This window comes from Sebastes fasciatus, chromosome 11 (genome assembly GCF_043250625.1).
Source record: "Sebastes fasciatus isolate fSebFas1 chromosome 11, fSebFas1.pri, whole genome shotgun sequence".
Taxonomy (NCBI): Eukaryota; Metazoa; Chordata; class Actinopteri; order Perciformes; family Sebastidae; genus Sebastes; species Sebastes fasciatus.
The window spans coordinates 15,371,335-15,399,175 of NC_133805.1; the positions used below are offsets into that span (position 1 = coordinate 15,371,335).

The 27,841-nt window shown below is 40.4% G+C and overlaps 1 protein-coding gene across 1 annotated transcript; it reads left to right on the forward strand.

Annotated features, from left to right (window-relative positions):
• The first annotated feature begins 12,284 nt into the window (after nucleotides 1-12,284).
• Nucleotides 12,285-27,551, forward strand: onecut3b (one cut homeobox 3b). Its single transcript, XM_074649738.1, has 2 exons — nucleotides 12,285-13,563; nucleotides 26,175-27,551. The coding sequence occupies exons 1-2, from the start codon at nucleotides 12,477-12,479 to the stop codon at nucleotides 26,525-26,527; spliced, it is 1,440 nt and encodes a 479-aa protein (XP_074505839.1). The 5' UTR covers nucleotides 12,285-12,476; the 3' UTR covers nucleotides 26,528-27,551.
• Nucleotides 27,552-27,841: the final 290 nt, after the last annotated feature.

Genomic DNA, 27,841 nt, shown 5'->3' on the forward strand with positions numbered 1-27,841 from the left:
AATACCCAAAGTAAAAGTCCTGCATTGAAAATACCTCATAAAAGTGCAAAATGTACTTCAATTTTCATTCGGTTTGGCACCAGAAAACCTTAAAAAGGGATGTTGAATAAGCAGGAGTGCAAAAATAAAGTGGCATTTATTGACAAAAAGTTTACTTAATGAAAGGACAAAAATAAAAAAAGTGTACTACAGAGCAGTACAGGACTAAATAGTTACATTCCACCACTGAGTTAAACTGTGTTTTATTTACAAAACAGATAAAACAATGCAACATTAAAAGACTGACCTTTGATCATGTTAATCCATCCATCCATTATCTGTTATCCTATTCAGGGTCGCAGGGGGGGGTTGGGAGGGGTTGGAGCCGATCCCAGCTGACATTGAGCGAAGGCGGGTACACCCTGGACAGGTCACCAGACTATCACAGGGCTGACACATAGAGACAGACAACCATTCACGCTCACGTTCACACCTACGGGCAATTTAGAGTCAACAATTAACCTGCATGTCTTTGGACTGTGGGAGGAAGCCGGAGAAAGCCGGAGAAAACCCACACTAACACAGGCGACAGTGCTAACCACTGCACCAGCCTTGATCTCGTAAAAAAATAAGAATAATTTCTCAAACTTTGGAGTCAAAAGTATGTGTGTCACACCTGGAAACATCTTCTCCAGCTGCTCCTGAATGCAGCTTTAACATCACGTCACTGATGTCCACCGCGACCCCTTCTCCTCCCCGAAAGCCACACCTTGCCATTCTTCGGGCCAGTGCCGTTACCATAGCAACGCCTCTCCGGCCAGTGCACGGCAATGCCCTCTGACCCCCCGGAGAGGAGACCTTTGGCCTGAGGGGTCATCAAACGGGGTCAGGGGGGTCGGCTCCTGCTAGAGGACAGTAAAAGCACTTCAATGATTGGCTATCATTTGCCCTTTGCATACCCTCATCTATGTAATTGGCATATTGACAAACTGGCCCTTTGCACATTGTTAGCAGCACCTTAACCAGTTTACACAGGATGAAGTGTAGCGTGGAGGGTGGTGATGTTTATGTGGGTAAAAGGTGTGTGTGCTTCTCCGTCTAACTTCCACCTCTAATGCTTTCTGAGTCATAGAGGAAGTCAATTTTGAGATTCTGTCCACAACTTTGCGAAGCTGGTGGATGTTCGCTGCACAGAAAGCAGCTGCTGTAGGGTGGATTGAAACTGCTCCATCCATATGGCAAGACCACACCCAGCCCCTCTCTTCTCCTCCTCTCCCTCCTGATGATGTATGCCTCCCAGGCCCATCACATGTCAATATCTCTACATTAATTTGAGAGACTGCGTGGCAGCGGAGACACTGGGGGTGGGGGAGGGGCTCTGTGAGCAGGTATAGAGGGGAGGCATGGAGGGGGAGTAGTGGCACACAGGAGACAAGGACACAAGAAGGAGAGAGCCGGGCGGAGGAGGAGAAACGAGAGGAAAATGAGGAAATGGAGGCGGGATGAAGGATGGGAGGAGAGCCGAGCGTGGGTGAGAAAGAGAGGCCCGGACAAAGAGGCTGTATTTTGCCCATTAACCATTCTTATACGTGGCTTCCCTCAAATATCAAAAAGCCCTCTCCATTTGTCCAAAATGAGCCCTGAAGTCAGCAGGATCCGTAACGATAATGGTTATTTGAGAGCTGAGCCCCAATGCGAGGAGAATCCATCAAATCTCCAAAGCCTCTGCAAAGAGAAAGTGGAGCCAAGCGAGTGATTCATGAGAGGAAAAGGGCCGCGTTTTTATTCCAATAGAGGCACCTGCACCAAATCCTGAACCCCGCCTGCTGTAGTGAAAGACTTCCGGTATATATGGGAGCTGACAATAAAAATGATGGCTTGCTCAATAACCATCCTCTCCTCTATTACTTTGACATCCGTCCTTTGGGCTCTGTGGTATTTTCAAGCTCCAAAGTGACCCTTCACCTCTCACCCCTCAACTCTGACCCCACCCTGCGCGGTCCAGATTACACCGGGGAGTGACAAACCTTGTAACACCGTGACCCCTTTCCTGGTGACACACATACAAAGAATTTTTTTAAAAATGTCAGTTATTGACTATGATCGACTTCTTCAAACCTGTACATTTGTCTTTAAGGCGAGATAATAAGGATGCAGATTTACCTCATTGTTTTAGATATTATTTTGTTAACTCTTTTCCATAATTACCCAGACAGGCTGATTCTTCATCTTGCTTTGTATAAAAGTTTTCTATCTATTTTTCAACCTAAAATGTCCATTTAATGGATTTTCTATTAAAAGAGACTTAGAAATGCTCTGCTGACAAAAACATTTAATTTGAAAAAAATGATCACTCTTAGAAATTGTAAATATAGTAATTACTCCTGCTTCTTTGTATGTTTTATTTATTTTGTTGTTTGAACTTTACTCCTAGATATTACACTTTATTTATTTTTTATATGTAAAATGTTTTGAACACTAATATTTAAAATGTACTGGGGATTTTTGTCATAGTAATTTTATTACCTATGGTATGTCCTTTGGGTGTGTTTTTTTATAAAAGCCATTACAGGTTTCTACCAAACTTATTTTACATTCCTTTCATGTGAATTGTAAAAGTTAACGCGATAATAACTCGTTAATGCAAAATTGTTTTAACGCCACTAATTTCTTTAACGCATTAACGCAATCGATCTTTCGGAGGTTGTTTTAGAGCTAGATGCTAGAAGATACAGGTATCATATGAAACTAAAAAAACCTAAGGAATCCACTTGTACCAACCACGTCGTACTAGCTTGTCGTGAAGGAGGTTAAATAACGCTCCAAATTTACGCTAAAATTTTCAAAGTGGTCCTCTGACCTCTGACCTCAAGCTATGTGAATGAAAATGGGTTTTATGGGTACCCACGAGTCTCCCCTTTACAGACATGCCCACTTTATGATGCAGTTTGGGACAAGTCATAGTCAAGTCAGCACACTGACAGCTGTTGTTGCCTGCTTGAGTTTGCCATGTTATGATTTGAGCATATTTTTTATGCTAAATGCAGTACCTGTGAGGGTTTCTGGACAATATTTGTCATTGTTCTGTGTTGTTAATTGATTTCCAATAATAAATATATACATACATTTGCATAAAGCAAGCACATTTGCTCATTCCCATGTTGATAAGAGTATTAAATACCTTGACAGATCTTATAGACAGATCGGTACATTCTGAACAGATAAAAAATGTGTGATAAATTTGCAATTAATCGTGATTAAATATTTTAATTGATTGACAACCCTAACATAAACATAAAGACACCTGCACAGAAACACATGCACACAGTGTCATCATTCTGTGGCTCACTTTGTTGTTTTTTTAAGGACTCCACTACTACTACTACTACTACTTTTCTCTCAGTATTCATTTTTCAGACTCTAATAACCACTGTTCTTGGCTGTGAGGAGGCCCGAGGTGCTGGGTGGTTTATAGCCATGTTTCACCATCTGATTATTTTCACAAGATCTTCTATCATCTCGCTGGTTAATGCCCTGAACAGAGAAGTTCTTGGATGCAACACATTTGTCTTTTTGCAGCCCAAAATTCGCCAAAAAAGTAAGTGGAGATCGGCAGCTTTGTTTCTTTTCTGCTCCTGTTTGCATTCAAATTTGTCACCTGTTTCTAATAGACTTATTGCAGAACATTTAAAAAGGCTTCAGGGGGAGTATCGAGTGGGACTTGCTTCAGTGAATATTTCTGCCTAGAGGAATCCTTTGAAGTAATGGTCTGCTAAGTAACTTCACTGCATTGAGCTCAATAGTTCCTCCACACTACTTACAGAAATGATTTTTCTTTTGCATGCAGCCGTAGTTGAAAAATCGTCCGTGCCGTGCTTTTTTGAAAGTGAGAAATATGTGCAACATTCAGAAAATGCACAGGCGTGTGTGTGTGTGAATGTGTGTGTGTGTGTGTGTGTGTGTGTGTGAGTGTGTGAGTGTGTGGGTGCAGCAGGACGGATTTCCAGATTTTCCAGCTCTCCTGCAATCTAATGGGTTATTTGTCATCTGCAGAGTAAAGGATTTTTAAAAGTCAAGTCAGGACCGACTCCCTCCCTATCCTTTCTCTCACCCTCTCACCCTCCCTCTCTTTCCCACTACCCCCCTGACACTCGCAATGGGAGATCGATAGGTTATTGATCAACTCTCTCTATCGCCAACCCACCAGACTAATCACCTTAACACCAGCCCAACTCTCTCTCTCTCTCTACCTTCCTCTCTCCTCTTCTTCTTCCTCTTCTTCTTCCCTGTTGCTCTCTGTTACCATGCCTCGCTCTGTTGCTCTGTGTCACACTCAGAGTAAACGCCACATTTTTCCTCATTTGGAGCTCGAAGCCAGCTTCATGAGTGTGTTTCCCCCTCTGAAGTAAACACACAACGTTTAAAATCCTCCCAATATTAAATGCCCTTCCTCGTATCTCCTTTTTCAGTTGCCAATAATCGGCAAACAGAATCTATGTGGTAGATAAAACAAGAACATTTACCATTGTGGCTCTTCGTCATCTCTCATTTCTCACACTCCTCCTCTCCTCCGCTCACTGCCTCCATCTCTCTCCGTCTGTCTTTGTTCGAGGGCAAAATCGATGGGGTGTATGAAACCGGCATATTTCTCAGCCTCCTGCTGTAGGAGACCTGAAGGAAACAGACACGGAGAAGGTGGTTTAAAGTAAATCAGTACATTTACTTGTATTTTAAATGCCCTTTTTGGGGGTTATATTGTATCAATCTTTTAAACATTGAAGCTTGCGGAACAAAAATCTGTTCGAGTTAGAAAAGCTGAGCGGATAGAAGTGTGTTTTCATAGAGTGGTTTGTCTCGATTTGCAATTTCCACATCACAATCAACTGTGACCTTCCTAAGCATAAACCAGACTGACTATGGCCAACTTTTAAAAATGTATTAATATACCCCCAAATCACTCATTTATCTCATAGGGCATAACAATCTGTATTTGGATGAGAAAAAAACTCAAATAACCCTTTTTCATATGTTGAATTAATCATAAAAAATAGACTTGAAAAAGCATTTGTTTCCCAGTTGAACAATTCAACAACTGTTCAAGAACAACAAACTCCAGAGAGGTCAGGATTGTTTTTTTGTTTTTTTCGGAGCTGTTTTCGATCTGGGGCCAAGAAGCGAATGATGTCCAATGCGTCCCTTTTGGGTACAGGCACCATAAGGTCTTCCTAATAATCTGTTGCTTTGCCTCTGTATGCTGGAGATAAGAGTTTCCCCTCATATAAGCCTCAAACTGCACTGAGGGATGTGATGAAAAGCAGATAATCCCTGGAGGAGAAGCTAGGTGACCTTTGACCTTTGGATATAAAATGGTTGAAGATGATGTTGCTCTCAATATTAAGTGGTTGAAATGACAAGTGTGGGAAACTATCTTGGAATCTGTGATCCGATCTACTCATATCATAATTTCCAAGAGTTCATTACGGAAGATAAAAGGATATTTAAAATATTTAAATTTTGAAAACATACATATATACATATATTCTCCCAGTCTGTACTTACAGTCAACTGCAGAAACAATACGGCTGTGCAATACTATGACAAACACACACAACACACACACACACACACACACACACACACACACACACACACACACACACACACACACACACACACACACACACACAGGAGAATTGATTGACTATTCTGTCTCAATACATCTCTGCTTCTGTTACTTAGCAACCGGAGCCTGAGAGGATATGGATGCTGGAGAAGTTGTACTCCGGTGCATTTTCAGTTGATAAAGACATATGATTAATGAAAATGTCACCGTCACCATGCGGCGAAATGCTGAGAAACAAAATGACTCAGAAATAAAAGAGGAAACATGGTCTTTTGGATCTCGTTGTTATCTTAAACGGTGTCTAAATTCTTGATTTACAGATATAATCAATGATGAGAATATCCTAATTTGGTGGTTCAGTATTGTGCCAATTGAGCGAGTGGATTAAGTTGTTAAGTTGTTTTAATCAATATGATTTTTTCAGTTGTTAACCGCACCATAACATGTAATAACAAATTGCTTTTGTGTTGGTAAAAACAGATAAAATAAAATAATGATCTTTACTATTTCTTTTATTAACGTCTTATGTGTATTTTTATTCCCTCATAATCACAAATGTAAGGAGGCTGTTTTCATATTCTCTATGATATTGTTTAATTTAATTTTTGCTCTGATTTATTAGATTAGATTTATTGTATTCTTTCATCTTGAGAAAGCTGATAATTGACTGCATTTTCTCACTTTATAAACACACACTGCAGTTTCTCTAAATACAGGTACTGTCTGCAGCAGAAGCAGGGTGGAGAAAACACCAGACTACGGCAACGTAAATGTCCACTACAACACTCAGATGCTGCTTTATAAATCTATAATATCTTATGTGTCTCGAGATTGAATTGTTTTTTTACGCATGCTGCAGTAAAAGAGGTTGAATTATCTCTTATTACAACACAAACTGCATCATGTGCTGTAATGACTCTGTGTGAGCCTTTTACTTTAATGCTTCACATTACATTGGCATGTACATGAAAATAAAATATTTAGGATGCTTTGATAAAAAAGAATAACAAAGAGAAATGAGACAGACATCACTAAAGACCAAGGATTATTAAGGTGACAAAATATATAAAAATAAAAAAGCACTTTTTTTTTTACTAATTATTTGCTATATTGCCCAAAGGTGCAGAAAATGTCTGTGGTAGCTCCAGGATTTTTCTTATACTGTAAATTATTTAGTTAATGTTTCAACTTGAAACTAAGCATGTGAACTTTCTTCTTTATAGCCAACGTGTACAGGTTATATGTCTTGCATTTCAATATCCTTTTTTTAGCTGTGGCTTTAGTCATCTCACAGAAAGAAAAGAAAAAAACTCAATATATTTTGTTTTTCTTTTTGTAAAACATGCAATCAATTCCATGTGTTATTATGTTGGCTAGACAGCAGATAAACAGATGAGACTTTTTTTGTATTTGCACATAAATAAGCTGCAGTGTCCTCTAATGATGCATGCAGGGCACTTCAGCACATTTTGACCACCAAGAGGAAACATCCTCAATAGATGTTGATAATTCTTCTTTTTTTTTTTTTTTGCCACAACTCATCAGTCTCTTTCTAAAGATGGTGCATTTTGCTGACAGGGTGACTATGAATTATGTAAAAGAAATTATGAACAGTGGATATAGGGAAGATGCACACAAAAAAAACTGCCCTGTCATTCTGCAGAGATTTAATTTAAATCTAAGTAAATAAATAAATTATAGATGCAGCTGTTATATTGTTTTATGTAACAATCTATATTTTATATTGACACACGTGGGTATTATCGTCGTGAGAAAAACATTATAGCTTATAACAAGTGTAGAGAAATGTGTTAAATAATACAATCATGTTTAGGAGTGAGGACGAATAAAACACATTTTCGATAAAATAATAATAATAATAATAATAATGTTTTGTTTTCATTCTCCTCATTTAAACAGCCTGTGAAGCACGTCGGTGTGAGAAGCTGAATTAGAGGCCTCATTATTAACCTTATTGAGAGGAGGAGGAAGCAGAACGCTTTTAATGGCCTTTTGCTCAATAAGATAATAAAACAACACAGCTGACATTTATTTATTTTTTCTACATATTCCTGGTGCCAGTCATTCATTCATGTGCTACAGGTCAACCACTGAAACCATCTCACACACACAAATGCCTCTGTGTTTAGGAAACAACGCCGAGCGAGATTGAAGTGATCGATGATCAATAAATCGAACGCGGCGATCAATTTCTGAACTTTAGAGGAAACAGCTTAAGCATGGAGCTTTATGATAGCCAGGAATAACTGGGAGTATGGATGCACTTTCCTGGTTGAATTTACAGGCGACGCTTGGTTAGAAATATTTTTGACCTCGTGCTTTTAAAAATATACATTTGTGATTAAAAATTTGGGAAATAAAAAATAGAAAAAGTGCTTCAATTATCTTCAGCTCAGTCTTTGTCTTTTAGGTTTATTATGGGACGTATAGGACAGGAGGCCTGAAGCTCACACACACGCACACATACACACACAGATAAATACATCTGCTCACAAAAGTGTGTGTGTGTGTGTGTGTGTGTGAGTCAAAAAGCCTATAATAAAAAGCCTTGAATATGAACCTATTGAAAAATATATTTCCTATTTAGGTTTATTTTAGTTTTTCTTTTTTTTTAAATCGAAAAAAAAAAATCCTTTAGAGCCTTTTGGAGCTCAACATCCAATAGCAAATACTATTTAATTAACTTGTTTTAAATTAATTCAAAGTATTGACTAAGTTGTAAAACACCCTTTTCTAAAAGCTTTATTTACTTTGGCTGACCATTGTCACGGTTGAATTAAAGGCAGGCTGCCCTTCTTTCTATTAATGTTTAATGAACAAACTTAATGACACGAAAAGAAATAACTATAATTATACTTCTTTTCGATGTAATTTCTTAATGTGTCCTGTGCAGCAAACTTAATCACTGAGAACAATTTGAAAAAATCCATAAAAAATTATAAAGACAAAGAGACTATTGACACAACACATTGACACAACTGCTTCTCAAATTCCCTTATTAAACTGTTTTAGCTACACACACACACACACACACACACACACACACGGACAGTCAGATAAAACGCTCAGCAGCTTCATATCGGCCGAGGTTGAAGAAGAAGAGGATGGTATATAACACACATCAATCCTCGGCAGCCCGGAGAAGATCTGCTGCTCGAGTGTTTATTTATTTCATAATTTACAAGTTAGTTAGTGAGCAGAGAGATTAGACAGCTAACACACTGAAGATCTGACTCTCTGATTAATAAATAAAAACGAATATTTCATACACCACACAATAGGAAATTATTAATATTATTAATATTATTATTATTAGTAGTAGTAATAGCAGACTAGTAGTAGTATTTATTATTATTATTATTATTATTATTATTATTATTATTTTTATTATTATTAGTAGTAGCAGTAGTAGTAATAGCAGGCTAGTATTATTATTTATTATTATTATTATTAGTAGTAGTAATAATAGTAGGCTAGTAGTAGTATTTCTTCTTCTTCTTCTTATTAGCATTAGTAGTAGTAGTAGTAGTTATAGAAGTAGTAGTAGTAGTATTATCTATTATTATAATTATTAGTAGTAGCAGTAGTAATAGTAGTAGTAGTAGTAGAAGTATTTATTATTATTATTCTCAAATGACAATGTTAAAAAGTTCTTTACATTTTTAGTTACGTTACACTACTATATTTTTGTTGATCCAAAATATTATTGAGTGACCCATCTGTGAAGAGGATATGTGCTATAGACTATTTATTTATCTATGTATCTATCCACTGTTATAAACTCTATTTAATTTAAATCTGACCTCTTGGTCTGTTATGGCTGAAGTCCACTTTCCTTTGGGCTGTTTCTAGTGTGTCATATATAACAAATATAACTGACAATATTAATTATAGAATTTTTTTTCTTTTCTAAAACAGATAAAATAACACAGTGAACTTCATCTGTGGACTTCTGGGTGAACTTCGTCTCATTGGTTTCTCTCAGCAGCAGCGTTGGGATCCTAACTCACTTTGTGACCTCCTTCACCCTCCACCCTCACAGGCCTGCGCCACGTCATTAATCTCTGTCAATCAATACTTCGATCAGGTTTATCACTAAGCGCATAAATGCAAAACCATACAGTCCGTGGGAAAACAAAGTTTATCTGTAAGGAACTCCTGCGTCCTGGAAACTGATACTGAAACTGTATATTACACATATTCTAGGTGAGGCACCTTCATCACCTTCATCACCTGGCTGATTGTTTATTATAGAGGCTACACGCGAACCTTCCAGACCTCTCAGGTCATCTGGATCAGGTCTGCTTAGTGTCCCCAGAGTCAGAACTAGACATGCAGAAGCAGCATTCAGTTTTTATGCACCAAATATTATATATAAATAGTAGTAGAAGTTTCAGTATTGATTGTTGTAGTAGTAGTCATAAAATAGATGATATCATATATTATATCATAAAAATGTCATATATAGTATACCATAAAAAGTCAAATTTAATATAATAAAAAATCATTAAAAAGTCATGATATAGTATGCCATGAAAAAAATATATATAGTTCGTCACAAAAAATGCCATGATATAAAAAAATGAATAATAGAGTTAGAGTATACCATGTCAAAATATGTCATAAAAAGTCAGAAACAATGTCATGATATAGTATGCCATAAAAGCTGTTGTATGTGTATGTGTGTATATATATTATGCCTATATTATGCACCAAATATTTGGAACAAGCTCCCAGAAACCTGCAGGACCAGCTCCAACTCTGAGTTCTTTTAAATCAAAGCTTAAAACTTTCCTGTTTGCTGCTGCCTTTTATTAAAACAAATAATGATCTTATACTGCACTAGAACTTTTACTCTTGTGTGTTATATTCTATTTAAGCTTCTATCCTAGCTTTTATTTTTAGCTTGTTTTTATTTTCTTATCTTTAATGTTTTTATAACTGTTTTAATTATGTCTTAATGTTCTTTTGGACTTTGTCGCAATGTTCTTGAATGTTTATGTAAAGCACTTTGAATTGCCCTGTTGCTGAAATGTGCTCTACAAATAAAGCTGCATTGCCTTACACGCGTGCACGCGCACCCAAACATCAGAAATATTTACAACTTCTCAAAACTAAAATTATATAATATCATATATGATCATTTAAAAACTGTGAGAGATATCCGGTGTGAGACTTATTAGATTTATTTTTGTAAAGATTTATTTTATACAGTATACATATTGTATTCTGCTCCTTAAGTTAGATCTGGAACTATACAATATGGAGTGATGATTAAGACTGGCGGAGTGATACGAAGTAAGAAGTGATGTGCCACCTTTTTGGTTATGGGTGTTTAATTGTCCTATGCTTGAGTGATTAAAGTGGATCCTGTTGTACAGACCAAGCTCTCCTCGTGATCTTGCTTTACCCACAGCCCTACAGTAGTTTAATTAAGTAACAAGTTTATAGTTAAAGGTCCCATATCATGCTCATTTTCAGGTTCATACTTGTATTTTGTGTTTCTACTAGAACATGTTTACATGCTTTAACGTTCAAAAAACCCTTTATTTTCCTCATACTGTCGACCTGAATATACCTGTATTTACCTTCTGTCTGAAACGCTCCGTTTTAGGGCATTTTGACAGAATTGCAACATAATTGCATTAACATTGCTACGCAACAGCTTGTGTACTTCCTGTCAGCTGATGTCATTATCATACACTGCAACCAGGAAATAAACTGGGACACATTTAGAATGTTTTACCCTTAAAATTGTGTCAAGGGTCTAAATATTGTATATTTGTGACATCACGGATGGGCAGAAATCCTGACAGCTTGTTTCAAATGCAGAGTTTCTGAATACGGGCTGTGTGTGTTTCCCTGGGGATTGAGTGTTTAAATACTTTCATAGTATTTACACTGCAAAAAAAGGATTTTTAAGAAAGTAAAAAAAGCCTCGTTTCTAGGAAATGTTTCTTATTTTTTGCCTAAAAAGAAAAATAATCTTGACAAGCAAGTTTTGCATTCGAAAAGTAATCTCATTTTAAGAAAATATATCTAACTTTTTCTTAATAAGATATTGAAATCTTAATTAAGGTGTAAATTCTTAAATTAAGTAAAAAAATCTCAAAGTCAGCTTAGTCAAGAAAGCACAACACTAATTTTAAGTAAACATTTCTCACATAACAGTTTCTTTGCTAGTAATAAGCTAAATGTTGGCCTATTTTTCTAGTTTTAAGACACATTACAGTCTTAAAGTGTCTATATTTGTAGTCTAGCTTTAAGAATTCTAGCCAAGCAAAATTTGCTTACCCCATTGGCAGATTCTTTTTGCTCAAAACAAGAACATTTGTCGAAATTTAAGAATATTTGTCCTATTTCTAGTAGGGCTGTTTTTGCAGTGTATATAGGATTTAAGCCTGCTTTATCATAAAAAACATAAACAAATCTCACTTTTTATAATATGGGACCCTTTAAGGTAACAAGAAGCCTGCATGCCTTACTTTATTATAGTGAAAGCTCTGCTCGTACCCGCCCCACGTTTTAAACACACAGAGGCGCGCTCCCATCTGTCTGTCTGCCACGCGGCTGCACACAGCCTGCTCTCAGTGGAAGCGCTGTCGGACCAGAGATGAGATCTAGATACAGACCTGGAGAGCTCCACATGAACGCATAGAGACGCTCCTCGGTTCTGAAAGCTTTCCTCTCCTCTCACATCAGAACTTTTACCTGCAGCACCACAACCGGATTGATTGGAGAGCTTTTGAGCATAATGGATTCAGACGGTTTGGTAGTTTTATGTCTCCAGGAGGACTATAGGGGAGCGTGAGAGGAGACAGGAGACAGGAGGAGAGGGTGGGACATTTCAGCTATGGAGCTCACCATGGAGAACCTGCACAGCGTCTCCTCCTCGCACTCCCAGCTGCAGGTGGGAGACCTCATGAGCTCTCCGCACGCGCGTCCGTCTCCATCCCCGAGCTCCGCGCCCAGGAATCTAGTCGGTGCACGGTCATCATCCATGGTGTCCGGCATGCTCCTGGAGGGCTCCGGTGGCGGGGACTACCGGACGGACCCGTCTGCTGCGCTCTCCGGTAGTCACCTGCACCCGTCCATCAGCAGCATGTGCGACACCACCGGGATGAGCCTCAGCAACACGTACACCACCTTAACTCCTCTGCAGCATCTACCTCCCATCTCCACCGTGTCGGAGAAGTTCCACCACCACCACCACCCGCACTCATCACACCACCACGCCGCCCATCAGCGCCTCTCCGCCGGGAACGTCAGCGGCAGCTTCACGCTGATGCGCGGCGACGACCACCGGGGGCTCGCCTCCTCCATGAGCAACCTGTACTCTCACTACCCCAAAGAGATGTCCGTGTCCGGGATGAGTCACGGCTCGCTGTCCCCGCTGTCCTCTTTGCACACTAACTCCCAGCAGCAGCAGCTATACGGTCCGAGCAGCGCGCACCTCTCCACGGACTCCAAGCTGCTCTCTCCGGTACCCGGGTTCGAGTCACACGCGTCCATGCTGTCCCAAGAGCACCTGGCGAGGAGTTTAGGCAGCCACGGCCACGGGATGATCTCCAACCTCAACGGCATGCACCATCACCACCACCACCCGCACAGTCACCTGCACACCCAGAATGTGATGCTGGGCGACCGGGAGAGGCTGGGTCACGCAGCCGGCCAGGGAGCAGCAGGCTCGGGCATGCAGGGCGAGGAAATCAACACAAAGGAGGTGGCTCAGAGGATAACGGCCGAGTTAAAGCGGTACTCCATCCCGCAGGCCATATTCGCCCAGAGGATCTTAAGCAGGTCGCAGGGGACCCTCTCAGACCTGCTCCGGAACCCCAAACCCTGGAGTAAGCTCAAGTCCGGCCGGGAGACATTCAGGAGGATGTGGAAGTGGCTGCAGGAGCCTGAGTTTCAGAGGATGTCTGCTCTCCGACTGGCCGGTAAGAAAACCGCCCTTTCACTGGTTTTATTTCACATTAAAACTGATCAATAAAAATCACAGCACCGGCCACCTTCCACCGTTATTTACCCAAATTACGCACACTAAACATTTAGTGCAACTAGTTAACTAGTGCACATGTTTGCCCTTACTAGTTAACTAGTGGCTCTTTTTGGCCCGCAATAGTTAACTAGTAAGGTCAAAAAAAGACCTTCACTATTGCAAATAGTGGACAATTTGTCCCTTACTAGTTAACATTTTGAGCCTCACTGGTTAACTAGTTAACATTGTGTCCCTTACTAGTTAACTAGTTAACATTTTGAGCCTCATTAATTAACTGGTTAGGTCAAAAAGGTTTTAACTAGTTAACTAGTGAGCATTTTGGCCCTCACTAGTTAACTAGTGAGGTGAATATGTGCTTTACTAGTTAACATGTCAAAGCTTTTGCAGCTTACTAGTTAACTAGTAAGACTGTCAGCGTTACTAGTTGGGTCCAGAGGACATCACAAAGCTGACTAGTTGGGATTTTGGTCCTACTAGTATGGTGCACAGTCTCACTATTAAAGGCTTCTGTTGGAAATAGTTGGATAAAAGTGCCACTATAGTTGCTGAAAAACAGTGACTAGTAACAGTTTTTGTTCAACTAGTAAGACAAAATGTCCAACTACTGCGATCCAATGTCCAACTAGTGCTGACGAAGACCGAACTAGTGGAGGACACTGACGTCTGATATCAAGGATATGGAATAAATGCTTAAACGGTTTTCCGTACGCATCAGGCCTGAAGGATTCAGCACCATGGACAGTTCAACCGGCTCTAACAAACAAAGCGCGCTTCACCTCTAAAACTATATTAGCTATATTAACTACTCTATTTTTATTTCCTAAAACCCTGAAACAAAATATTACAGAAAGATAAAAGTCTAATTGCAGTGAGCTCTATAACACAGAGATGTTGATGATTGTTTTGGGCGTGTACATTTGCGTCTTACGCGCGCTGTTGTAGACTAAATTCGCAGGTCTATACTTTTGATCGGCACATAGCAAATCGCCATTGATTCACAATAAACCTGGAAATAGTTTCCCTCCCTCGACGCCTCTTTTCCTCCCTCTCTCTCTCTCTTTCTCTCTCTCTCTCTCTCTCTCTCTCTCTCTCTCTCACTATAAACACACAGTGGTGGTGGGGTTACTGGTGGTGGTTGTTTTGGTGGTGGGGTTACTGGTGGTGGTGGGGTTACTGGTGGTGGTGGTGGTGGTGGTGGGGTTACTGGTGGTGGTTGTGGTGGTGGTGGGGTTACTGGTGGTGGTGGGGTTACTGGTGGTGGTGGTAGGATTACTGGTGGGGTTACTGGTGATGGTGGCGGGGTTGGTGGTGGTGGAGGTGGTGGTGATGGTATTGTTGGTGTTACTGGTGGTGGGGTTGGTGGTGGTGATGGTGGTGTTGGTGGTGTTACTGGTGGTGGGGTTGGAGGTGGTGGTGGTGGTGGTGATGGTGGTGGTGGTGGTGTTGGTTGTGGTGTTGGTGTTGGTGTTGGTGTTGGAGGTGGTGGTGGTGGTGGTGGTGGTGGTGGATGTGGAGGTGGTGTTGGTGGTGGTGGTGTTGGTGGAGGTGGAGGTGGGAGTGGTGATGGAGGTGGGGGTGGGGTTGTTGGTGGTGTTGTTGGGGTTACTGGGCCAACTAGTTGCGCGGGAGAAAGCGGGGTGACCCCAGGCTGCCTGATCAATACTCCAGTTCCCACTCTCCCTTTTAAATGTGGCACACGGATCAATAACTCGTATCGGAGCTGAAAGACGCAATAACCGCACGGTCTCTCCGGCTTTGCATCGCTGTAGTAAAAGCTCTAAATTTAGAGCAGAGGCAGGTATGATGTAGGACAGTCAGTGGAGTCAGAGGAGCAAAATGTCATCATTTCATTGGATTAAAAAAAACCTTTAAAACACTGATTATACTTTGCCTTCACCCAGAACACCCTTTAATTACAGATGTAATGAAACCTTAAAAACATGGCTTAGACTAGTGAACGTCTGTACCTATGATACCCAGATCTATTTCAAGGCAAACTGTTCTGATGAAATATTGATTGCAACATGGGATGGGAAAATGCTAACAGGGACCAACAAGAACATATAAACAAAAAAGGCCGATAAAATTAATGGGAATTCTGCCCTATATTTCGCCTGTGAATATCATGTGATTATACCACAGCTGTTGTTTTCAATAACTCAGAAGATAAGATATCCATCCAGTATTCTTATCACAGTCAGGGTCTGAAGTTAAGTTTTTTCCTCACCTGCCACTGTGGCAGGTCACTGAACATTTCTACCGGCCACTTCTGAGATCTATCTAGAAGGCTTTAGTACTGTAAACACTGAGTACCAGACAGTAAAATGATGGATCTATCATGTAAACTTAATCCCTGACAATTTTAATTTAGGCATTGCTTTTTAAAAAATAACATTTCTTAATATAAGGAAAACTGTCATGTTGGCAGGTGACTTGAAAGTTTTACCTGCCACAGCCAACATTTACCCTGTATTTGGCAGGTGGCTGGTGTTAATTTCATTCCCTGCTCACAGTCATACATTTCTTTTACAGATGGATATTGAAATCCACCACAATTTACTAGGGGTGTAAGAAAATATTGAAAAAATAAACAAATGTTATTATAAACATTATGTTTTGTGATACTGTATCGATTTTTAATTAACAGTTTACATGCAAAGATTCACTCAGTCGATACTTTATTTTCAGTTGCAAAGAGAAATGCAAATGCAGATCCCTCTGTTCTGATTGTATAAATGAAGTAATCTTTGTTTACTCAGATTTTATTGCATAAATAAAGCACACTTTTTATGCATATGGTGCTGTGTTGTTTATACTATGACAGTTTTCATAGAACTAGATTTAAAAAATTCGCACTGTATCACCTTACTCAGTATTGCAATATATCGCAATATAATGAATCGTTACCCCTTGAATCATGATGCGCATCGTATCGCCGGATTCTTGCCAATACACAGCCCTACAATTTCTGGACAACAACATTTAGATTTATCAGAATCACTAGTGTCTTTGCATTAGAGATAAATAGCCTATAAAAAGTATTCACTCTTATGTTTTACTGTTTTAAAATGTTCAATCGGAGGCGTTTTAATGTGTTTTTTGACAATGATCAAGAGATACAATAGGCACGATAGATAAGTAGATAGATAGATAGATAGATAGATAGATAGATGAGGATTAGTAGCTGAGGCTGTGAGTGTCATTAATAGTGTAGCTCTGTCCTCTCAGTGTTTGCCTGGCTTTGCACATAGGAGATCAATAAGGCCGTTTCCCCTTTCCAACCCCCTCCTCTCCCACTCCCTGGTGCTCTCCCTCTCTCTTTCTCTTTCTCTCTCTCTCTCCCTTTCCGCAGCATATGACAATAATATCACTAATCTTTCGCTGGTTAACCTGGCAACAGGCAGGCAGGTTGTTTGGCTTCAGGAGATCGGCGCCACAGAACAAAACAAAACAAAAAATCATTGACTGGAGGGACGAGGATGAATGAGAGCTGTTTCATAAAGTCAAACAATGCACACAGCCATTTTCCACTCTCCTCTCCTCTGCTCTCCCATCCTTTAATGCCCATCAAACCTCACTTGAGGCATGAAAGATTAATACTCATATTTTCTGAAGAATCCGAATGGACTAAATTGGGATGTTACAAAACTTCATTCGGCTCCGGCTTAAGTGCAAAAGCGAGAAAAGCAAAACTGACGTGTGGAAAACAGAGCGGGGAGATGCCATTGATTGAGTGAGGGCAGTCAGGTTTGGGCTTTGTGTGAACAGCCAGATAGAGGCAGGGTAGTGAAAGGATCAATACCGACCTTAATAATTGATAAGTATGAGGGAGACGGGAGAGGGGAAGAAAGAGAGAGGCAGAGAGAGCGGTGGCGTTAGCGCTTGTAACAGCATCTTCTAGGTAAGCAAAGTCAAATCTGTGGTTAACAGCTGAGGACCACCACGGCAGAGAGTGTGTAAGTGGTTTTGAAGAACGCTGTTTACACCCCGAAAACATCCTGTGAAATATCAACAGATCTGACACCAGCGAGGATGGTGTTTAGACTTCCAGTGAGGCTGGAAAAAACATACATGAGGGCTGGAAAAGAAAGCCTCACAGACAATTTGTAAGAGAAGAGCTGCAGTATTTTGTAGTGAAATCAGGGCTGGTGTTTTGAACATAAGAAGATGAGAGCTTAAGAGCATCTTACAGTAGACAAAGAGCATCAGAGCGCTCAGTTGCCCATCGAGTCGTAGTAATGAGTGCTTTCTGCTCATGTCAGCGAATCCTCAAAGCAATCCAAGGTTGTGATGTCATTTGATTTTAAAGGTTGCAATGCTTTATGGGGTTTGTAATGCGCCTTTATGGAGGCATCCCAGTGTGAGTGCTTACATACACATATGTGTGTGTGTGTGCGTGTGACTGGGTTATAGAGTGTGTCTGCACTATACATTGTTCAGGCTTATCTGACTCACTCTGAATCGGTATTGATTTCCTCTCCTCTGCTCTCTTCGGCTCTCTCATTCTCCCTCTCTCTCTCTCTCTCTCTCTCTCTCTCTCCCTCCTTCCTCCCCCTTCTTCTTCTCTCTCTTCTGGCTCTGTACCAGCATCAGCAAAGCAGATCCGTTGCCTTTCACCCTTATTTCATTTCTGCTCTCTGGTCATCTCTCTCTGTAACAGACAAGAGCTCACGTTGGCACACCGGAGTGAAATATTTTGACACTCAGTAATGGATGAGAGTGAACAGGAAAACATTATAATATAGCACAGTACAGTGTAGAAAAGCTAAATATAACTTAATACATATTGTAAAACAGCAAGACAAATATTTGAAAAGACCTTCCATGACATACAACTGATTAAATTAGATATTTGTGGCAGTTATTATAATCAATCCTACTGTATCTCTTTATTTTAACTTCCATGCAAATCGTGCAGGGCTGCAACACGTCTGTAATGAGGCCAGGTGGTAGAAATATATGATTACATGCCTCCACTTTTCCTATTATTGAGTTAAATAAATTAAATTCTCATGATAAATATGAACATAAATATGTAAACAGGCAGAAAATAATGTTGTTGATTCGGTGCATCTATTAATCCGAGCTCTTAATTTGTAGTAATTTAGTCTTTTGGAGCCCTTTGCTTTAGTAAACCTTCCTTAATTGCCTCCTGCAGGTTTACAAAAGGCCTCCTGATGTCACCCAGCAGCAGATTAGTGTTAAAGGTGCAAATAAAACCTTTAAAGTGCCGATTTGTCTGATTAGTCAGGATTAAATTACAACTTTAACTTTATTGTCCCCAAGGAGAAATGTATCACACAGAAAGGTGTTTCAATACCCTCTCTGTGTGTGTGTGAGAGAGAGTGTGTGTTTATAATTGAGGTAAATGTGAGCAGAGAATCATTTTAGCAAGACCTCAGTTAGTTACTTATTTTCCCATTTAGCCAATTTAATTTATTAAACTATGATAGGAGAAACTAACAGAGACTGAATTGTTTCTATTAAGTTTATTCTCAATTAAACTAACCCATTTTTTAAACCCTAGATTTACCGACCCATGTTTAAAAAAAACATTGTTTTGTTTAGTTAAAATTTTTTTTATTTTCTCTACAACTTCCCACACTATTAATAATCCTAAAAACAATATATATGTGTTGCAACATTCTTAGTATTTTAACCAACACTGTTTTGGGTTTCATCAAATTAAAAGCTGGAATGATTCAACATATTCCTATGATAAAAATAAAATAAAATAAATAATAATAATAATAATAATAGTATTAATAATAATAATAATAATAATGATAATAATAATAATAATAATAATAATAATAATAATAATAATAATAATAATAATAATAATAATAATAACAAACTTATGGGCAATGAAAAGAGCTCTGGGGCTTCAATAAAATGCATTCAAGCAAAAACTCTGAATTTAAATCAGAGTAAATAAATAGAAAATTATATATTTTATAGTATATTTCTCTATTTTTCTTCTGAAAATATCTATGAGCGCTGTTGACATTTCTCTCGGCTCGTTTTCGTTTCGTTTTCACTCGTTTTCTTCTCTCTAGCAGCAGATGTGAACAGATGTTTGATAGAAACCTGTGTGAAGCTCTCTGGCTTCAACTGGAACATTTATTGTGAGCAGTTTTGGAGCAGCTCCATCATTTGGTTAGGGGACACAAGGAGAGGCATTAAACACGGTTTATAGACTACAAGCCGATATCTGATAGGCTGTAAAGCGGCCGATCGCTCGTCTCTACAGGACAACACAGGCTTTACATCGACAAATAAACGAAAGCTTTCAAATAATCCAATCCTGATCAATGGAGAGTGTTTTTTTTTTTTAGGACGGGTTGGTTTTGGTTTCACCGCTGCTGCTGCTGTGTTGTTCATGGCGTTTTCCCTTTTCCCCCAGCAATGAATAGGCCTATAATCTGATCAATATAATCAATAAGCGTACATCTGAGAGGTGTGACAGAGAGTGATTGACGGTAAACTGTTTCTCGCCCGCAGTAGTCCGTCCAGGGCGGGAGAGGGCCCGTCTGTCCGGACACAAAGCCCGATCTCATCCCCATCCGTCCGTCCAGCCGTCGACTAGCAGCAGCACGGTGCGGTTAGTTCACCGTCTGCCTCCAGCATAACACACATAACACACACCATAACACACATAACACACACACACACACACACACACACACATAGAGATAGATAGATGGATGTTTTACTGTTTTAAAATGTATAATCAGGGGCATTTTTATTTGTTTTTTGACACTCATCAACAGAACAACACCATTCAATTGTACTTATAGATAGATAGATAGATGTTTTTCTGTTTTAAAATGTTGAATCAGGGGAATTTGTATGTGTTTTTAGACACTGATCAACAGAAAAAAACACCATTTACTTGTATTAATAGATAGATAGATAGATAGATTCTTTTTCAGATGGATATTGAAATCACAGTTTACGGACAACAACATTAGATTTAGCAGAATCAATACAGTATCTTTACATTACTCTTGTGTTTTACTGTTTTAAAATGTTGAATCAGGGGAAATTTGATGGTTTTTTTGACACTAATCAACAGAAAAAACACCTTTTACTTTTACTAATAGATAGATAGATAGCTAGATGGATAGATGAATAGATAGCTTGATGGATAGATGGATAGATAGATAGATAGATTCACATTTCAAAACAACACCAGTGTTTTCATACAAAATCGTATTGTCAGTGTCATTCAGCCTGTAACACATTGTGTTCATTAAAGCTGCAGTCGGTAACTTTGAGCAAAGTTACGTATATAAAACGGTCTCTATATCCTCACAGTAGTGCATGAGACAGATAATCTGTGGAAATAATCATGTTCCTCCTGTGCTCATAATGGCATTTTGCGTTAGAGACAGTTCGGCTCTGATTGGTAGTTTTCCTTCGGGCGCGGTGAAATCTTGCAAATGCCTTTAGCAGCACAGGAGGACACCGCTTTTCACAGATTATCTGTCTAATGCACTACAGTCAGGATATAAAGGCCGATTTATAAATACGTATACCAACTGCAGCTTTAACGACTGATTAAGGAGGACATTTAAAGTCTCCCTCCACTCAAAAATGTGTTTTGCTTATTCATGTTTGAGCTTCACTGTGCTGAGTTCGATTTCCTCCTTCATCTGCTGAAGGGGGAACGTTTGTCTGTGTTCACCTGAGCCAATCGTGGGTCAATATGCAGTTTATAGCCTACAAGTGTGATGTGGACACTTCAGCCTCCAGTGCACCTAAAGTTAGGATGGATTTCTCAGTAAAGGCAACTTTTGTCTGGTATTTAAACTTTAGAAATGAAAAATATTTGCATAGATTCTGGATTTGTTTTCTGTGAAGGATAAGGAGTATATGTATTTTGAAGAGTTTTTAAATCAATAATTGTCTGATACTGTATTTTTATATGTATTAAAGGACGTCTGGAAGGGGAACTTTAAAGAAATTGGGTGAATATGATAGATTGTTGTCTAATCCAGCACTCTTAGCTGTAGCTTTACCATCACACAAACTGCAGTAACAGACACAAGTCAACCATCATCCTCCTTTCTGCTCTCCCCATCTTCATAAGTGCAGTCTTATAGACGGAGAGAGCAAAGTAGAAACAGCAGCCACTTAAGTGATAAAGCGCAGCGCCTCTTAAAGGAGTGCACAACTTAACATGGTGCACATGCATCCAGTGATTTAATCTTTGGATCAGGTTGAGATCAAGCAAAGTACCTTCAGCACCATTGACACCCGGACGACATATGAAAGAGACGACACAAGCAAGTGCCACTTGAGACTGCCGAGCGTCACCGCTTGTCTCTCTAGAAAAGCCTGTTTGGTAATGAGGCAACTAAAGATAGCCTCCAACGCCGTGGCCCTCGTCTCGAGAGAGGGCGTTTTAATGAGCAGCTTCCTCTTTACCTTCCCTGTGGTCCTATTCATTGCTCTGGAAAGGGGATGTTCAGGGGCCTCATTTGAAATGGATCTATTGATTATCTGAAATATGTATTGACCAGGCCGTGTGCTAACTCCTTGGTTTTTTGTTGGGATGTGTTTGCTCTGCAGGCCTCGGCAGCTACATAGCATCGGAGCTGATGGAGGAGAACCAGAGTGGTGTTGGCATTGTAAAATGGCCGGTAGCACAAGTTGTTGGAAAACAGGCATTACATATTAAATTATCACTATATTAGCACTAGCATTCAGTCATTACATTAGGGAGTATTGAGTTTGGTTTGAGACAGCACTTAGAGAGCCGCGAGGAGATTCTGGCATGGCTGGGCCTGAACCAATTGAATAAACGTTCCATGAAATGGTTCTGAAGTGCGGATCAATCAATATGGGGGCTATCAATCTGAGGGCAAATTAAAACAATTGAGAAAAACAACAAGAGGGAAACAAGTTGGAGAAGTCCAGGAGGTATCTGTGGCTCTATAACGCAGGCAGGGGACAAACACATATACACACTCTGCTAAAGGAAAATATCTTAATTATGCTTTGCTTGCAGTAACAAAGCATGAACAACGGCAAACACATGCACGCTCACACACAGGCATGTGCACACTCATATTGATCCCCCCCACCCCCCCTCACAGTCAAATCTGTTTACTGCTGTTGTCTAAACCTGCTGTAAAGTCATCAATCATTTGCATACATCACCTCCCCCCCTCTCTCTCTCCTCCCTTCCTCTCCTACACATGTGCACCTCACTTTGTTTCTATCTTTCACACAGACCACATCTCCTGCATGCACTTATTATATATAAATATATATTAATATTAATAATAATAATAATAATCAGCGACGTGTATATTATGAGAAACATTCCTTTGTCCTCCTCCAGAGCTCTCAGACTGGATGACTGCCACTCTTTTTTCCGCTACATCTCCTTTGTTCCTCCACAGATAAACAATTTCTTCTCCATCTGTCTGTCACACAAAGCGCGCTCCCGAGCTATATACTCCCTAGTGCGAGGCAGTGCACGCGCCACACACACACATGCACGCACACACACATACACACCTCGGTCTCGCGGATCGATGGGGATCGATCGGGTGGGGAAGGGAGCCCTGATTACTGGACCACGTGTTCAGGAGAAAACCGCGGAAAATCGATCATTGCAGCTTTTTAGGGCAGCAGAACAGAACAGACTCCCTTCAGTCTCCACAGCTACAGCCAGGCCTCTACTGACGGTGCATACACACACACACACACGCACACAGACACACACACACACACACCGCCTCTTTGTCAGCATTTCACATCACAGAGCTCCTCCAGTTTCAACAAGACACACAGATCCACAATGTAAAACCAGGCTATATATCCACCTTTTACTGTATCATTAGACCAGGAGAATAAAATGAAATTGTTCCCATAAAATAATAATTTAATTCGTCATCATCCCCACATTTAGCCACTGTGGCCTGAACTTTAAAAGGGCCCTATTTACTGGTGTTTTTTGCATGTTGTAGCCCATCGTCTAAGATAAGATAAGATAAGATAAGATAAGATGAACCTTTATTAATCCCCGGGCCGGAGGGAAATTCAGGTGTCAAAGCAGCAACATCAGCAAACAGAGTGAAACACAGGAGAGGTATAAAGGTATACAAAAATTATAAAAAACAATAAATAGAGATATAAAAGATACAGAGTGAATGGGTGAACATAGCGTGTACAGTCCGTCAATAAATAAATGTAGTATGTACAACAAATAAATGTAATATGTACATATGTGCAGACTATAAAGTGGTATATAGGATGTATATATAGGATGTATAGTCTACAATCTCACTGTACAACCCACTTTACATTACTGATGATTTTCCAAAGCCCTCTGTTAGTTTTTAGATTGATTTCCTATCCTCCAGGCGGCCACTGGTTTCACTTCATTTCACCGCACTTTGAAAATCAACTTGTAGAGATTTGCTTGAAATAGGGAATCCATCCTGATGAACAATTAGCCTCATTAAAGATACTATATGTAACTTTCAGAAAATCCTTGTTATTAATGACACCGGCGGCCGTTAAGTGAACTGCACTCTGCCTTTACACGTGACATTACATTACAATCATTTATTACACCGCTGTGTTGAATACTCGATTCTGATTGGTCAATCACGGCGTTCTGCGGTCTGAAATTTATTTATTTATTTATTTAGCGAATGCAAAGTCCTCGAGCCAGGCCTCCTGGTCTGCTGCATGGAGGGTGACTAACCCTCTTTTTAGACTGATCTCTTTATAGCAGACCGTTGCTATGTATAGCAGACCGTTGCTATGGGCGCAGCTCTGATGTCGGACTCTGGCGGACCGTTTTCGTGTCAAAATATTGATTTCTTAAGTAAGTAGCCGTGTAATAAGTGGGATAATGTACAGCTAGCGGGTCATTGTTGTGAAAGAATCCCCTTCAGGGGCGATGCTGCACCCCTCCGCTTTGCGTCGCGCAGTATCGTCGGGGATTCTTTCACAACAATGACCGGCTCGCTGTACATTATCCCTTACATATCACTATCTGTAATGTCCAATCTCCATGATACCAAATAGCTTGCCATTTGCAAATTACTTCATCAGCTAATGTTACGAAGCAAAACCGTCCCGAGGCCTTTACATAGGAAGCAGTCCACAGGCTGTTATAGGCAACAAAGAAATTACATTACAATCTGTTCACACATTGGCAATACAAAGCAATTAATACAGGTCAATTGTTACATTTTGAATAAATAAATAAGCTATATCATTAATATAAACAAGCATACATGTTCGTCATTTCTTCTGTACAAAAATGAGCTGTTTAACAACTTAGTCTCAAATCTCTGAGTGCTCTTGAACACACCAACAGGAAGAGTTTTCAAAACTACCTGTTTGAGATTAGCCTAGACCAGTGGCTCCCCAACTTTTTCATATCAAGGACGCCTAAACTGACACAAATCAGAGTTGTTGTTTTTTCCCAGGGTCCCCCATCTGATAGGTTTTTTGTTTAATTGCAGAACGTGTATAAAACCTATGACCAAAATAGTCATATTAACATTCTGTCATTGTGTTACTTATGGATGCAAATAAATGATTCCCCTTTTTGCTGGGGATCCCCTGAAGGATCCCTGGGGGTCCCCGGACCCCACTTTGAACACCACTGGCTTAGGTTACTGTTTGACTCTGACAAGACCATTAAGACAACCGTTTCAGATCAAAATCTCCTTTAAGTTGATTGTCATACCACAATGAAATAAATGGAAAACAAATGCTGCCTGGAAGGTAAGAAATCAATCTAAAAACTTTTAGAGTACTTTGGCAAATAGCAGTTATATACTGTATAAGATACACAACATTTTAAAGGCTGAAACTTACAAAAGCCACAGTAATGGCCATTAAAGAATCTCTAGGGTGGTCTGGTACTCTACTTGGAAAGCGCTGATTTAGGCGAGATTGAACGTCTTTTGAAAGTGTTACCGTGATCAGATATCTCAGTTTTTACTTTCAGAGTCTGAAAGTCAGAGAGACGTTTTAATTTGGCCTTTTTCACTCACAAGTGTCGACTCACTGACTCATTGCTTTCCTTTCTGCCTTTTTCCATTCCCTCATTTGTGTCTGTTAAACTCCCTGTGTTACATGTATGTGTTACCTTCATTTGTCAATTTCAATTCAAAATTTGTTTCTTTCTACCTGTATCATAAAGTCATGATGTATATTTACATTTTAACAGTGAGCTAAACATTTTCAACTGAAATTAAACAACTCGAATTACACAAAAACATTCATGCATGCACACAAACCCCTGCGTTAATCCACCATGTGATTTGCCCTTAAGTCCATTTTAATTGTCAGTCTTAAATTCCCTTTATGTCATCATTAGGTGTCTGAGACATCCTACCCTCATCTTGTAGCAATATGTTGGATTATTTGTTAGTTCCCACCCAATTCTGTGTTTGGTATTCAGTAAATTTAAAGGACCCTAGAATATTTTTACGGCATATAAAACTCCTTCCTTTTGTTCTGTCCTCCCCCCCTCCTCCTTTCCTCTGTCCCTTCCCTTCCTCTCTCCAGCATGTAAACGTAAGGAGGAGGACCGAGGACGAGAGCGCAACCAGGTGCCAAAAAAGCAGCGACTGGTCTTCACCGACCTGCAGCGTCGCACCTTGGTAGCCATCTTCAGAGAGAACCGCCGGCCCTCCAAGGAGATGCAGATCACCATCTCCCAGCAGCTGGGCCTGGAGCTCTCCACCGTCTCCAACTTCTTCATGAACGCACGCCGCCGCAGTACGGACCGCTGGGACACAGAGGAGCACAGCCACGGGGTGCACGGCCACGGCCACATGCACACTCCACACGGAAACAACAACAACTCTTCACCGATCCTACCCGGCACCTCCTCTGCAGCCACTTTCTCTAAGGCCTGACGGTGGCAGGACGGATGGTTGAACAGATGCATGGAGGATGGAGGAGGGGGGGATGATTTCCACTAAAGCACTCCGATCCTGCAGAGCTACAGGGTGTGTAGCTTCAGACCACTCATCTGATTCATCTGCTCACAGTGCTCATGATGACTTGTGCAGATGAATCAGATTTTCTCAATGTGTTTTCTTTTAAATCTGAATGTTACTCGTAGGGGTTAACACGCATTTTCAACCTGTGGCTCTTCAAACCAAAGATCCAGCAGCTCTGAGAGAATTGCCCACAAACAACCACATGTGGCTCTTTGTAAATCCACCTGAAAACCAAAGAAAATCTACGTCCACTAAACCACACGGTGGGCCTGTGTTGAGGCCTTGAACAGGGAGGGTGTAAGGATGTAAACACACCAAAGAATCACTCATGACAGGGAACAGATAGCTTCTGACAGCGAAACCTTGAGTAGCCGCTCGTCGGTCTTCACAAATCAGACAGAAATCAGACAGCAGATGTGTCTGCCGGGCCGTGATCCACCGCTCCTCATTTCAGTAACAGACACCGAGGCTGATTGAGAGGTGCGTCTGTGAGTCAAGTGTCTGTGAAACGCTCTCGGCAGGTCCTTTGACCCTATAACCGCACACCACCACCTCATGGGTCTGCATCACTGCAAGCGCGCGTGTGCATGATGTTCACATGCTGCTCCTGGGGTGTAATTCCTCTGCAGTGATTCGGCCTGCTCAACGTCAGAGTAACAGTGCCACCTGCTGTCCATTTAAACCACATCTGAGCATGTTGTGAGCTTGTAGTTAGAGCTCCAGCAGGCCGACGGCAACACAGTTTCTATTAGGTTACCAATACTCCACGTAAGCAGACGTGTAGCCCTGCAAACACCAAACTAACAGATAGAACTACTCACAAACGCTTTGATACACATTTGAATGTTTGTTTCTTAAGACTCGTCATACGGCGACATGGCTGTAGACCGCGTGGCCACTTGAGAGGTTATTTTCAGGTTACAAAAAGGAGAACAATCAAACAGGGATGACACTCCCCACGTTTAAAAAAAAAGAAGTGTCGTGTCCGAGTGTAGGGAGCGAGGGAGCGAGGGAGGGAGGGTCTGCTCTGTTCTAGTGGCCAAACGCAGAGGTCAAATGTCACAATATAGGATCCTGAGTGCCAATGACGTTTGCCTCTTTATGATAATCAGAGAACAGGTGCGGCCCGCTCCGTCGCCATGCGCCCCCCGCTGTGTCTGGCCTGTGTCATTTACAACCGTCGAGCACTACGCGGGCACGTTGCCTATTCCATACCTCAGAAAAAAC